Source organism: Micromys minutus (genome assembly GCF_963924665.1).
Source record: "Micromys minutus genome assembly, chromosome: 1".
NCBI lineage: Eukaryota > Metazoa > Chordata > Mammalia > Rodentia > Muridae > Micromys > Micromys minutus.
The window spans coordinates 27875218-27890019 of record NC_137969.1 but is presented as its reverse complement, the minus strand read 5'-3'; the positions used below and the strand labels follow the sequence as shown (position 1 = coordinate 27890019).

Below are 14802 nucleotides of genomic sequence, written 5' to 3'. Positions count from 1 at the left end.
AGACCCTGCCTCAGAAAAGGGGAGTACATAAAATCTGAAAGTACATAAAACAGGTGTGATGGTGCAGGCCTTGAATCTTTGTCTCAAAAAAAAAAAAGAGAACCTTTGTGTGGTGGTACATTCCTTTAATCCCAGCACACTGGAGGCAGAGAGGCAGGTGGATCTCTGTTAGTTCAAGGCCAGCCTGGTCTACAGAGTGAGTTTCTGTTCAAGCAGAGCCACCTAAGTAAATAAAATATTTATTGTGTGTTTTAATGTTTTAAACACTATTGTTTTATTTTGTTTTGTCAAGGTAGGGTTTCTCTGTGTAGCCCTGGCTGTTCTGGAACTCACAGAGATCTGCTACCTCGGCCTCCCAAGCACTAGGATCAAAGGCATGTGCCACTGCTGCCCAGCTATTACTATTCTAGAAATCTTGCAAATAAATTAAAATATCATACACCAAAATTCACCAGACTTAAAATCTGTATAGCTCAGTGAACTTCTACACAGTTAGAATAGGCATTTGGAAGGGATGATGGGGAGTGTCACGTTAAATTTTACACGTTTATTACCAAATATGTTTTATGTGCATAGCCACCACCAAAACAAACCCAAAAGCTCTAGGGCAGAATTGCAACTAGGACAAGTAGCTTCCTGTTTTCTTTCATAGCTGTTTCTTTCACATGCACCCAGACTTTCCTCACTCCCTGATAGTCAGCCTTTCTTACTCTTTTTTTTGTGTTTACTGTATCTATGTGTTCATTGTTTACATATATATATATTGATATATAATGGTATATATTGGATAGAATCTGCTTGAGAGAGAAACTTGCAGGTTTTTTTTCTCTTTGTTACATACTTATATACACATTCCTAAATACTTAAGTGAAACCTGCTAATGTAACCTGGATGTACATGATCTCCTGCATGACCAGTTGGTGTTGGATAACCAAGTTTGGGGTCTCTTCCCTGGTTCTCAGCATTCCACAGTTGTCTGTAGTTTTTTGTCTATGTGGAAATGCTTCAAGTTTCCCTTTTTATTGTTCCCCTTTGCATATTCATTGCTGTGACATTCTTTAGGTTGTGTTTTGGTAGCCACTTGATTCTTACTTTTTATATGTGTGTGTGTGTCTGTGTGTGTCGCACACGCAAACACAGTTGTAATCTTCAGACAAACCAGAAGAGAGTATCAGATCCCATTACAGATTGATGTGAGCCACCATGTGGTTGCTGGGAGCTCAGGACCTCTGGAAGAGCAGTCAGTGCTCTTAACTGCTGAGCCACCTCTCCAGCCCGGAATTTTACATTTCTAGGTGACAAGCTCACAGCAAACTTCCTGCTCTAACTCTTACAGTGTTTCTGTTTGCTCTTACAGTGGTCCCACAGCTTTGGGTGAGGAATTGTGAACGGATGGGACTGAGCACACCACAGTCTCTTTTTGTTCTTCGCATTTTGATCAGTTGTGGATTTCTGTAATTTAATCTTTATCTGAAGACATAGCAAGACCCTGTCTCAAAAAAAAAAAAAAAAAAAAAAAAAAAAAACCCCACATTTCTTTCTATATTTTCTCATGTAAGTTAAGTGAGTGGACACACAACAGGCAGGATGCATGTGTGGAAGTCAGAAGACAACTTCAGGGATCAACTCTCCCATTCCGTGCCACTGAAATATTGTTTCATTGTGCCATTTCTATATGTGGACATAATCTATTTCTATCAGATTCATTCCTCATAACCTTTCTTGTTCCTCATATCTGATAATTCCCCTCCTCTTTGACAGTAGCTCCCCTGCTGCTTCTATGTCTTTGTGTGTGTGTGTGTGTATGTGTGTGTGTGAGACGTAGCAAATTTTATTGGGGTTGTGTAGGAGCATAGGCACCTTACCCTGGACACACCACTGCAAGAATGTCTTCTCTTCACTCATCAACCATTAACTGTATAAATCTGCAAGGATGGCTGGGGCCTCATGAGTCTCTCCTTTCATGACAGAGCAGTGTCAGGCCTGATGTTATGCAATCTTAGCTGCTGTGAGTGAGACAATGAAGTTGTCATCACATCCAGAAGTTGGTATCCCACACTGTTCTTCCCACTTCTCTGGCTCTTGTATTCTCTCTGTCCCTTTTTCTGTGTTGTTATGTTCCCTGAGCCTTGAGGCTGGATGTACAACAGTAATTTATTCTCAGCAGTTTGACTACTTGTGGATCTGCACCATTGCTGATGAATGCGGAAAGAAGCTTTTCTGGTCAAAGTTAATAGCGAAACTATTCTATGGGCAAAGAAGTAGTTATTCGGGCAGCTTCAGTGGTGTATGCTTTTGATTCTAGGAGAGGCAAGAGATTCCTGTGAATTAAGATCAACCTGGGCAGCAGAGTAAAGTTCTAGGGCAGTTTAGGACTACATAGTGAGACTTTTTCCAAAGTCAAAATAATGAGTCAATAAAATAAAAACATACTAATTTAGAAAGCAATTTGAATGTGTGGCTTTACAAATGTGCTTGGTCTCTTCTGACCCCGGAAGCTAAGCAGGATCACGTCTGTGTAGTGCTTGGATGAGACAAGTCAGTATGAAAGGCACATTGTATCCATACAGTAAAACTGCAGTAGTTTCCACACCACTGCTTATGATCTCTGCAGCCACAGGCTTTGCTCAGGCTTACAGTAGTAGAAAGGAGTCTCCTCCCACTGTGCTGTGTCAGAGGCATCCACAACAGACTCCTATTGCACCACCGGACTCATCCTGCCTGGCTGGTTTGTGTTGTTGGGTATAGGATCCATAGCCCAGTAAGACAGTTGTTACCTTCCATCACCATGAGGGCTAGTTAGCAAGGAAAGCTTCCAGCTCAGCTCTAGCCTGATCTCTCTGTGCTCCTTGACCAGGGCACGAGGCACCTTCAAGAATAAGGCCTTATCATCTAATTTTAGTGAGCAACCGATGGCAGTGCCAATTGTTTGTATTGTTTTGAGACTCTCTGGAGTCCCATGACCAACAACTTAAAAGGGGAGGTTAAGCAGCTCACCTCTGCCACTGGGGTTTGAATTTTTCTTAGGTTGCTCCTCCCACCCCAACCCAGGGCTTTGCAGCCACTGAGTTGTATTCCTAGCCTCCAGACCTATATATCTATTGATCCATCTATCTCAGGCTGGCCTGTAACTCCTGAGCTGCCTCTCAGGTGCTAGAATTAAAGGCCTTTACCACCACACCTAGCTCAGATTTTCTTGGGTAGGTTTTTTTTTTTATGCTTTTTAAAATATTTTAATTAAACACTTTTTTGGTTTGTTTGTAGTAATAAGGTTTCATGGTCCAGGATGAGCATGCTGTGTAGTAGCTAGGATGTCTTTAAATTTCTGGTCCTCCATGCTCCTCCTCCAGAGTGCTGCAATCAAAGGCACTTACTGCTTACTGTTTTTTGTTTCTTTTTTTTTTTTGTAGCTCAGGCTGGCTTCAAACTCAAATCAGGCCAACTTCCAACTCATAACCATTTTTGTCTCAGTGTCTAAAGTAATAAAATATTTGTGTGTGTGTGTGTGTGTGTGTGTGTGTGTGTGTGTGTGTGTGTGTGTGAATGTGTGTGTGCCTGTATGCCTGTGTTTGTGGGTGTGTATAATGTGCACGTGTGCTTATTCATACCTGTATGTATAGAGGTTAAGGGTTGATGTTTTTTGTTTTGTTTTTGAGAGGGTCTCACTATGGTAGTAAATGTACTATCATGGAACTCATATAGTCTAGGCTGGCCTTGAACTCACAGAGTTCCAGCTGCCTCTGCCTCCTGAGTGCTGGGATTAAGGGCACATCCCACTACTGCCTGGCAAGGCAGAGTCTTTGATGGACTCGGAGTTCACTGTTTTGGCTAGACTAGCTGACCACAGGTCCCAAGGATCCACTAGTTTCTGAATCCCTGTTGATAGAGAGCAGGTGTGTACTGCTGTGCTTGCCTTTATGTGGGTGCTGAAGCTCAGAGGTCAGGGTGTCAGGGTGTCATGCTCATGGAGCAAGCACTTTACTGACAACAGTCTTTAGTTTCGTAAGTCCAAGATCTTAAGTGCTTGCCTCTTTCTCCCAGTCTCTTCTCCTTTCCCTTCCCCTTCTCTCTCATTTTCTTCCTTCTTCTCTCTACACACAAACCCAGGGGTTTAATGTGCTAAGCTCATGTGCAACCACTGAGTTAGATTTCTTTTTTTAATGTTTAGATTTGTTTATTTTACTTAGTGTATGGATGTTTTGCCTGTATGCATGTATGTGTACCATGTATCGTCTGTTGGATCCCCTAAAACTGGGGTTACAGATGGTTGTGAGCCACTGTAGGGTGCTGGGAACCTAACCCAGAACCTCTGCAAGAACAGTAGCTTCTCTTAACTACTGAACCATCTCTTCAGCTCCAGCTCTCTCTTTTGAGGCAGAGCCTGACTGAGTAGCCTAGTCTGGCTTTTCAGTCTTCCTACCTCAGCCTCCCGAACGCTGGAATTACAGGGCATAAGCTGTGACATTAGGTTTTTATTATCACTTTAAATCAAGTGTTAGTTGTTGGACTTGTTTCATCTGTAGAGTACAGAATTGTTTAAAATTTGATCTCCTGGAAGACAGACAGATAGCAAATGATCAGTTATATTAATTACTAAGTATGTGCTGACTTCAGAATGTGTTAACTGATCCAGATTCCTCCCTCCCCCATTTCAGAAACTATCAGTGTGGACCAGACTGTGACTCAAGTATTCCGGCTAAGACCTTATCAAGATGTCTATGTAAATGTTGTAGACCCCAAGGCAAGTCTTTGCTTTGTATTTCTATATCTTTTTATAATGATTAGCACCTATCCTCAAAGGTTAGGACACTATGGAAATGAGATACTTAAGTGTAGTGCTAGTCTGTTAAATATATAGCCATATCTGGGTCATTTAGATAAATGGTACATAGGCTGCTTTTAAGTCCTCAGTTTTAAACTTTGTCTTAGTTGTATGAAAGGATGTATTTTAAATTTTGTTTAATTGCTAACATTGTTATTTATTCTATCTATTGTTTTTACTTTTAATTATTATTTTTAAAAACACTTATCTTTATTTTCCCTATTTGAGTGTTTGCCTGCATGTATGTTTGTGCACCACATGTGTGCCTGGTGCCCATAGAGGTCAGAAAAGAATGTTGGAGTTCCCTGAAATGTATAATAGTCAGTTTGAGCCAGCTTGTGGATGCTAGGAGCTGAAAGAAGTCAGATCCTCTGGATGAGCAGTCAATGCTCTTCATCTCTGAGCCATCTCTCCAGCCCCTCATATTTGTTTTCTTTAAATGATTAATAATTATTTTTAGGCAGAGTTTTGCTGTATAGCCCAGCTTACATGGAACTAAGTCTGTAGCCCAGACTGGCCTTCAACTGCCAATAGCCCTTTCTCCACTTCCTGGGAGTGTAGGATACATATGTATGGCTTTAAATTTTTCTTCCTTTTTTTGTTTGTTTCTAGAGATAGGGTCTCAGCTGTGGCTGTCTTAGAACTCACTATGTAGACCAGAAAGAAGAGGCTGGCTTTGAACACAGAGATCTGTCTTCTTCTGCCTTCCAAATGCTGGGAATAAAGCCTGCATCCCCATGCTCAGATTTGCGTTTTTGTTTATCAAGTAATGCTTGATAGGTAAAGTCATTGTCCATAGGATATTATGTATCCTATTATGAAATAAAGCAGACAGCTCAATCTTACCTTTAAGAGTAAAACAAAAGGCAAGGCTGCAGGCATCTGCAGTTTGAGGATTGCTCAACCTTAGCAGTGTGAGGGCAGCCTAGGCAACAAAGCAGTCATACCCTTTGCCAGACAACAGCAACAAAGGGACTGAAGCACACATATTAGTCCTCTGGTGTCCTTCCTTGTGGGAGAGCTGCCATAGGCTATGCTGCAGAATTCCCACGGGCTTGGTTGAGTTGCTTTTCTGTGGAGAATTCTCCCAGGTTCTGCTGTTCAATGGTCTTCCAAAGGTTTTCTTTTTTTGCATCCTTTTTAGGGTATATGGACATTATATTCTGACTATAAAGTATGGCAAACAATACATATATGTGGTTATTCTCTTTTAGGATGTGACTCTTGACCTAGTGGAATTGACTTTTAAGGATCAGTATATAGGCCGTGGGGATATGTGGCGACTAAAGAAAAGTTTGGTAAGATACAATTTTTTATTAAAAAAATAGTATGTTGATTTTTCTATGACAAATTTAGCATATAAATTTTAGAGACGTCAAAATAAGTTCCAATTCTAGCATCTGCAACTAGTTACTGTAAACATTTGGCTATATCCTTATCTGTTTTCTTTCTTCTTTATTTCATTTTGCAGGTATGGCTGTTTTGCCTGCATGCCCGTATTTGTACTTTATGCATGTCTAGTACTTTCACCAGTCAGGAGAGGCTGTTGGATCTTCTAGAACAGGAGTAATAGACTTGAGTTGCCATGTGGGTGTTTGTAACCCGAGCTTTCTCTCAACTCCAGACCCACCACCCAACCTCAGTTTTGAGATTAGTCCCAGTATGTAGACTTGGCTAGTCTGGAACTTGCTGTGTAAATCAGGCTGGTCTTGAACTCCTGAGAGATGGGTTAAAGTCATGTTCCATCACACCCACCTATTTATTTATCTTTAATGAACCTTTAACATTTAGAATGCCAAGTACTGACCAGGTACTAAAAACTCTTTACTATAGTTTTTGCATGTTATGAAGAAACAAATTATATGTAGAATTTCTACACAAAATATATTTTCAGGGTAAAGCCATACAACCAAAACCTTGATTGGGCTAGGAATGTAGATCAGTGGTAGAGCCTTTGCTTATTATATGTGAGGCCTTAGGTTCAATTCCCAGCACCAAATATAAACAAACAAATAAGTGAAAATTAGGCTTTTCTTTCTTTAAATGAGTGAAAGGAGTTTCTGTTTCTTTTAGCTCTCTCAGTGGTAGCTCACCTTGAGGCCTTTGGTTTGACCTCTGGCACTGAAAAAAAATTGAAATGTGTAAAGGTAATTTATACAGCATGTATTCTATAAATATAGAGGTCTATCTAAAAATTCATGGAGATGGGTGGATCTGTCAGGCGGCACTTACTGATCTCACTGAGCGAGGTCTGCCTGATCCTCACTGTTGTTGGGACTTTCTGCAGGCTCCAGCTTCTTCCCTGTGCGGTAAAGCTGTCACTGTCTGTCTGACTAGACTTTGTTGTTCAAGAAGATTGTTTTATTTTTTTCTGAGACAGGGTCTCTGTGTGGCACTGGCTGTCCTGGAACTGGCTCTGCTCTGCCTTCTGAGTGTATCACAACACCCCACTAGTTTGTTGTTATTGTTGCTTTTGGAGAAGATTCAAAGCCAGGAGCCCTTGAGTTCCTTCTTTTTCTCTCTTCCCTTAGGTAAGCACCTGTGCCTACATCACTCAGAAAGTGGAATTTGCTGGCATCAGGTAGGTGTCACGGCATTTCAGACTCACCGGGGAGTAAGCAGCAGTAGGATCTAGTGCAGCAAGTCAGCTGTGTCAGATGCTCCAGGCATGTGTGTCTCATGCAGGAAGAGCTCTAGTGTTTCACATGTCAGACTGCTGCAATGTGGCAAAGAAGTACCAAGTACGTGATGGTAGTTTTACGTCTGCTTTATGAGCTTGCTCTTGTAGCCAGGTTGTCCTCAGTGATGCCAACACTGGCTTTTTGTTTCTGTGTAACAGCCCTGGCTGTCCTGCAGTTTGCTAGGTAGACCAGGATAGCGTTGAATTCACAAAGATCTGAGAATCCTAGGATTAAAGGCATGTGCCCCCACTCCCTGCTTGCCAATACTGGCTTTGAACTCCTGAGCCTTCTCCTCTGACCTCTCCAGTGCTGGGATGGCAGATGCATACCCCCACACCTGGCTACATTTAGAATTACCATGAAAAGTGGCTGAAGTTTCTGTAAGAAGGGGTGCAAATTACAGTTTTTCGAGCTGAAACTATTTTATATAACCTGGTTTATAGGCTATGTGCTTACAGGTCTACAGTAACCAGCACAGTAGCTGTGATGTGCTCCCTCTCTAATTGGATTGCTTGCTGTCACTACATTTAAAATAGTTCTTGTATCTTAATAAAAGGGACTTTTCAAAATTTCTCCCTTGTTTTTAATGCTAGAGATGGAACCCAGGGCCTTATATCTATCAGTCAGCCAAGCACTCTACCACTGAGCCACAACTCTAGCTCTGAAACTACCCCCACTATCATTTTCTTTTCTGTCTTATTTTGTACTAAGAATGGCCTCACAAATGCTGGGAAAGTACTCTGCCACAAATCTACTTCTCTATTTTTTTTTTCCAAATACAGAGTCTCATGTCTCATGGTAGTTTAGGTTAACTTGGAATTTAATGTGTAGCTTGTGCTGGTTATTTATAGCTTTGTGAGTTAACAGCTCAGTGTAAACATTATTGTAATGATTCCATTATATTTTGTTGTATGGATATACCATAGTTTGTTTTAATTAGTTGGCTTTAAAAAATTTCTCTGTATGTGTATGAGTGTTTTTTCTGTATGTGTATGTTCACCACAAGTACACCTCATACTCACAGAGGTCAGAAGACAGTGTCAGATCTTTTGGAACTGGAGTGTGGATGGCTATGAGCCACTGTGTGAGTGCCAGGACGGGAACCCAGGTCGTCTGTAAGAGCAACAATTGCTCTTAATGAGTCACCTCTCCAGCCTCACTTAGCTTGTTAAAAGATATGTAGTACAAAAGATGTTATATTAGCTATATTTAATAAACTATCTCAACGTTTTTATTTCCTGATTATAGTTATAATGGGTTGTGAACTTCACTTATAGGCAATAGCTCACTAATAGGAATAGGAGGGTTCTCAAAAGCAGAAAAACATGGTCAATCAATACTTGAAAAAATGTTCATCTTTTTTTCTTTTAAAGATTTGTTTATTTTATGTATATGAGTACACTGTAGCTGTTTTCAGATACCAGGAGAGGGCATCGGATACCATTACAGATGGTTGTGAGCCACCGTGTGGTTGCTGGGAATTGAACCCAGGACTTCTGAAAGAGCAGTCAGTGCTCTTAACTGCTGAGCCATCTCTCCAGTCTCCTCAATATCTTTAGTCATCAGAAAAACACGAATTAAAATTGTGGTAGAATGGTTTACTGACTGGTAATATACATGAAGCCCTGGGCTCCATCTCTAGCACTGAAAAAAAAGGAGGGATTTTGAAAATCCCTTTTACTAAATACAGAAATTTGAGATTCCATATCAGAAAAATTAAAATTGCTTTGAGATTCTATATGTTAATCCCACTGGTCAAGAATAAGACCACTACCACAATTTTGATCCCATTTTGAAGCAAGCTTTTAAAATACTGTCCAGAAAGATGGGCTCTAGCCAGATCCATTTCTGGGTTCCCAGGGAATGGCACAAGTCGTGTTTTTAAGATGCTTGAAAAGGGCAAACCACAGGGATATCATATTTAATATCAGGTCCAATCAGGGGTATCATATTTAATATCAGGTCCAATCAGGGGTAAGCATATGTTCTGATCTACTTCCTGCCTGTACACTTCCCAGCTACATTGAGTCAGAAGCAAGTGTACATTTTGACATATTTTCTGCCCACATGATCAAGCACTTCAGTGCAGAGGTCAAACAAACAAAGGGCAAATAGAACTTTCTCTTAACTTTCTTAACTCAAACATGACTCTTAACTGGCAAGATATATTTTTCCTGTGTTGGTCTCCCATTAACTTGTAAGGGCGTTGTTCTTAATCCTGTTTTGGTCATCCCAATCAAAATGGCTTCCATTAACAAAAATAACAAATGCTGCTGAGGGAGTGAGGACAGGAACTCTGATATATGTTGGAGATAAGGTAAACTGTTTTGGTAAAAATTAAAAAAGATCTTTGGCTACTGGTTTCTGCACAGAACCTTGGGCCAAGCACTTGCCCATGCCTGCTTCTCTACCAGCTGAGATCAATAATTTATCAAACAGACTTATATGTTAAATTCTCAATCCACAATCCATCCACACAATAATTTTACAACCATTTGACAAAGATGTAAACTGCCCACCTAGATAAGACAAATTGACCTATAGAAACCCTTAGAAATAATTATATCTACCTATTGCCAATTAAGACCACCTGGATCTAGAACCTTCTCCTCCGGCTCCATCTTGATTTTTCTTCCTTCCTCCTCTCTCCCGGCGTACAAAAACTTTGTCCCCACCCCACTCTCTACTGTCCAATCATGAATCACTTTGACATTACTCTTTCTGTTTAATTAAAAAGAAAAAATAACTTTTCTCTCAAATGTAAACTGTGCACAACTATTATCATTTGAAAATCATCTAAATGGCTCACAGTAAACTGATATAGCCATTATGAAAATCAGTATAGAAGCATAAATGTCTGCATTCTGGCTGGATCATATAAATGTAGAAGGTCTTTGGATGCAATTTCTTTCCAGAACAGCCATGTTGTTGCATAAAATTCCTGTACGCCTTCCTCTTTTCTGTTCAAGGTAAAATTTGTACAGCTTCACTTTTACGACAGAAATAATCATCAATTCCACAAATTTAACAGCAGACTGTCCTTATGAAGATCTGTCAGCGATCCTTTATAACTGTCCTGGTCATCTGTCCTTCACCAAAGGTCCATTTTATCATCAAAGTTTTCCAGTCTGCTAGTCTGATGAACCATTTGTTTTTTTTTAACCAGTTTGTCGATCTGTTCCCCGTGCTTTCCACGTTGTCTTCATTGCTGTCTTCCTTCCTTGAGCCATGCCTTTCAAGTGGATGCTTCTCTTACTCAGATCAGATTTTTACCAATTTTGATGGACTCATAGTCTTTTGTCACCCGTAGAAACATAGACAAAACTATTACACATTCTGTGACTTCCACTCTGGTGTTAATATATCTTTAAAATATACAGGTTGATCTAATTCAGTACTCTTCTATAAGCCAAGGTCGTTCAGGGGCTGTTGTTCCTGCCTCACTGGCATTCAAAAAATTTAAAGTTAAACATTTCCTCAGTCATTTCTGGAAATTCTTATTCTCTGTTTCTGTTTATCAAGGTACAATTAGATCTTTATAAATCCACACATAGCATCTCTTCTATTTTAAACTAGACAATTAGCCACTCTTAATTCTGTGCCTGGCTCCATATCATCCAGTGGCTTTTTCCCTATTTAAACACAGAAACAATCAAGCCATATTAAACCAGATATTAACAGAGTGTCAGGTAAGATAGGTATCCATTGTCTGAGAGTGAAGAAATGTCAATCTGAGCTCCCCTTTGTTGTACTAGATCTCTTCCCCAGAGGTTTATGTCCATATCTGCCACATACGGCTTTAATCTTTCTACTCGACCTTCTGGTTCCGTACATTTAATTTGTCTTACACTTTGTTTTGCTTGGAATAATGTTCCAATCCTAACAAACTGTAGTTACCATCTAAGGGGCCAATGTGGATTCCAAGATTGTTGTGAGATTATAGTTACATCAGCTCCTGTGTCCACCAAATCCTCAATTTCAATACCATTTAATTTTAATTTTAGTCTCTGGTCCTTGATAACAATTTGTCAAAAAAACCTGTCTTCTGGTTCTTCCAAACCCTTCTGTTCTTTTCAATTGGCGCGACCTCGCCTTTGACGTAAGGGAACAGTAAAAGCTAAGAATCCTGTCTCCAGCTTTAAACTACATATTTTCTGTATGTAAGCCATCATTTTAGTCTCTCCCTTGAAGTCTTCATCTATAATTCCTGGATGCACAATGAATCTATTGATACTCTCTAGTAAGTGACACTCAGATTAGCTATTCCCCAGAGCGGACAGCTCTGAGCTGAGAGCTTCGTTTGTTGTATTGCCCTGTTCCTCAAGAGCCCCAGAGGAAAGACACTGGGCAGTACACTCTTGTGATCTAGCACCCCTGTGAGTGTTGCAGGGTCATTCTGAGTTCAAGAACAGCTTGGAGTATATAGAATAGAGTCAAAGTCTAGCCTGAGTTGTCTCAAAAGTAACAACAAAAGAGTTTCAGAGGGAAAACCCTTCAATTGGAAAAGATTTACCAAATTGCCATTATGTTTTTAAATCTTTATATGTTTGTCTGTGAGAGAGTGAGATCGAGAGAGCAAGAGCATAGCTCTGCCATGCTGCATGGAGCTTTCATCCAAAGGCCTGTGAGCTTCCAGCTGATTCTCCTGTCTTTGGCTTTCATCTCATGGTGGACTGCTAGGATTTCAGGTGCACTGGCTTTCCCCAGGTTCCAGAGATTAAACTCAGGACATCAGACTTGAGTAGCCGGACCCTTTACCCACTGAGCCATGTCCTTAGCCCTGGCATTTAAAAAACAAGCACAGTGTGGCCTCCTCGCCCGCCCTTCCTTCCTTCCTTCCTTCTTTTGTTTTTTTGTTTGTTTGTTTGTTTTGCAACAGGCTCTCACCTTGTGGCTGTGGGGAACTCCTTAGCTAGACGAGGCTGGAATTCAGACCAGCATTCCTCTACCTCCTGACTGCTGGGATTTAAGGCATGCTCCACCTCTCTCAACAGTTTTCTTTTTTACTTTTTTGAGATGTGACTTCCCTTGAATAGGGAGGGGCCTTGACCCTTAATATCTCCTGACTGCTTGTGTTAGAATCCTAAGATTAAGATGGTGTTTTCTCTGTATTGGAATTCACTGTATCAGGGCTAGGATTAAGACAGTTTTTACCGAAACTTGTTTTTTGAGCTTTGATCAAAGCTATAAAATCTGCACCCAGTAATTTTGTATATCATTTCTGAGGGTCACTGTTCTTTGAAGGCCCAGTTCTCTAGACCTGTGTGTTTTCTGTGGACTCCAGTTGTTTGTATTTAGGACACTGAGCTGTTTACAGTAGATGATCTGCTCATAGGGCTCTCTATGGATCAGGTCATTTGGAAACAACTGGACATAGGTGACAGACACAGGACCACATAGCAAGACTCTGATTCAGAAGACAGATAGTGAATGGTTGAGTCACCCAAAGAGAGCGGCAATAACTTGTATGTGTGTCTCCTTTCAGGGCACAGGCTGGTGAGCTGTGGGTCAAGAATGAGAAGGTCATGTGTGGCTACATTAGTGAAGAGACCAGGGTAAGAGTTGTAAAATGTCTTTTTGGGGTTGTTTTCTTATACCATTATGTTTGAGTCCTGAATTCCAAATAAAGGGGTAAGCAAAACTCTCACGACTGTACCATCTGCCCAGCTAGAACTGGTCCTCTACTGCTCTCAGGTTTTATAGTTGGATCTTAGCGGCTTGGAATTGATTTTCATTTTCTTCCAAAGGAGTCTATTCAATATATTAAATACAGGACTGATTGTAGTGGCTCTTGCTTATAATCCCAGGGTTCAGAAGGTGAGGCAGGGGGATTACTGTTAGAAGCTATTTTGGGCTATGTAATCAGTTCCTGTCTGGGCTACAGAGTAAAGACATCTTAAAGTTTTTTGGTACAGTTCCTGCACTTAGTAATTTTAAGTTGTTGAATGAGATTTTTCCAAATATAAGAATTTGTAATCTGATCCTATGCAATAGACATGTACCTATATTCCAAGCTACTTAACAAACTGAGGAGAAGCCAGGCATCTGGCATACACTTTTAATTCCAGCATAGCCCAATTGACCTCAGAACAAATTTCTTTAAAGGTAGGGGCTATCCTATGTAGTCCAGGCTGGCCTTGAACTCTCAATTGTATGTCCACCTCTGGAAAGATAGCTATTACTACCACCCTAGCTTAGTGAACAAGATACCTGTATGTAAGAACTTAGCACTATTGAGTTGGACCTTAACCTTAGTGGAAGAGTGGTTGCCTAGCATGACAAAACCCTGGTTTCAGTCCCCGGTTTCAGAAGGGGAAAAAAAAGAGGAAAATAATAGTATTGTAAAATGTACTAGCTACAGAGTTGCCTCCATAGGTAAGAGCCATGTGAGCCTTATGGTTGGAGTTCAAATCCTGAAAGTCATAGTGGTGCAAGCGTCAGTATCCTGGCATGCTTCTACAGGGGAGGTGGAGAGCAGATGCTCCTCGGCCAGTTCACCTGGTTTATGCAGTACTGAAGAGAACCTATTCTCCCCCACCAATCTCAAACATAGATGCACAGAATTTAAGTTTAAGACTCTTACCCTAGCACTGAAACACATGCACATTTTGTTCATTCCTTTTTTTTAGTGATGCAATCAAACCCATGGTAACACACTAGCCACATCACCAACCAGCCCTCTTACTTTAGGTAACTTCATAACCACAACATCTGGTTTTCCATCACATAAAATGTTCTAAGCGTAAAAAGGGGAAACTGGCATATCGATGTACTTTTGTTGTTATTGTTGTTGCATTTTGAGACAGGCTTTCACTATGTAGTTCAGGCTATTCTGGAACTCTGGACCAGTCTGACTTTGAATTCACAGAATAGGCCTTCCTCTGCCTCCTGGGTGCTGAGATTCAAGGTGTGTGCCATGACACCTGGCTAGTACACTTTTAGTCTGAAAACTTGGAATTGAAGGCAGGAGAATCAGTAGTTGAAGGACTGACCGACTTCTGTCTTTAGATAATTTTGCCTAAACGGGAGACTTGTTTATTTGCTGTCCTTGGGGGAGCCTAGGGACTTACTTGCACATGTTAAGCTAACACCACTGAACTACATCTTCATCCCCAAAAGATATTCTTTTTTTAAAAGTTAAAGTATAGAGCCTGGTGGTGGTGGCACTGGTGGTGGTGGTGGTGGCAGTGGTGGTGGCACAAGCATTTAAACCCAGCACTCGGGAGGTAGATGCAGGTGGATTTCTGTGAGTTCAAGGCTAGCCTGGTTTACATAGTGATTTCCAAGATAATATAAAAA

General features: G+C 40.7%; 1 protein-coding gene across 7 annotated transcripts in view; it reads left to right on the top strand.

Moving 5' to 3' along the window:
* Nucleotides 1-14802, top strand: part of DEPDC5 (DEP domain containing 5, GATOR1 subcomplex subunit) — a 117090-nt gene that overhangs the window by 5923 nt on the left and 96365 nt on the right. For all 7 annotated transcript variants that reach the window (XM_080927116.1, XM_080927114.1, XM_080927115.1 and 4 more), the window contains exons 5-8: nt 4656-4741; nt 6037-6120; nt 7354-7403; nt 12989-13058. In XM_080927116.1, coding sequence (XP_080783242.1) covers nt 4656-4741; nt 6037-6120; nt 7354-7403; nt 12989-13058 — 290 coding nt within the window. The remainder of the gene's footprint in view (nt 1-4655; nt 4742-6036; nt 6121-7353; nt 7404-12988; nt 13059-14802) is intronic.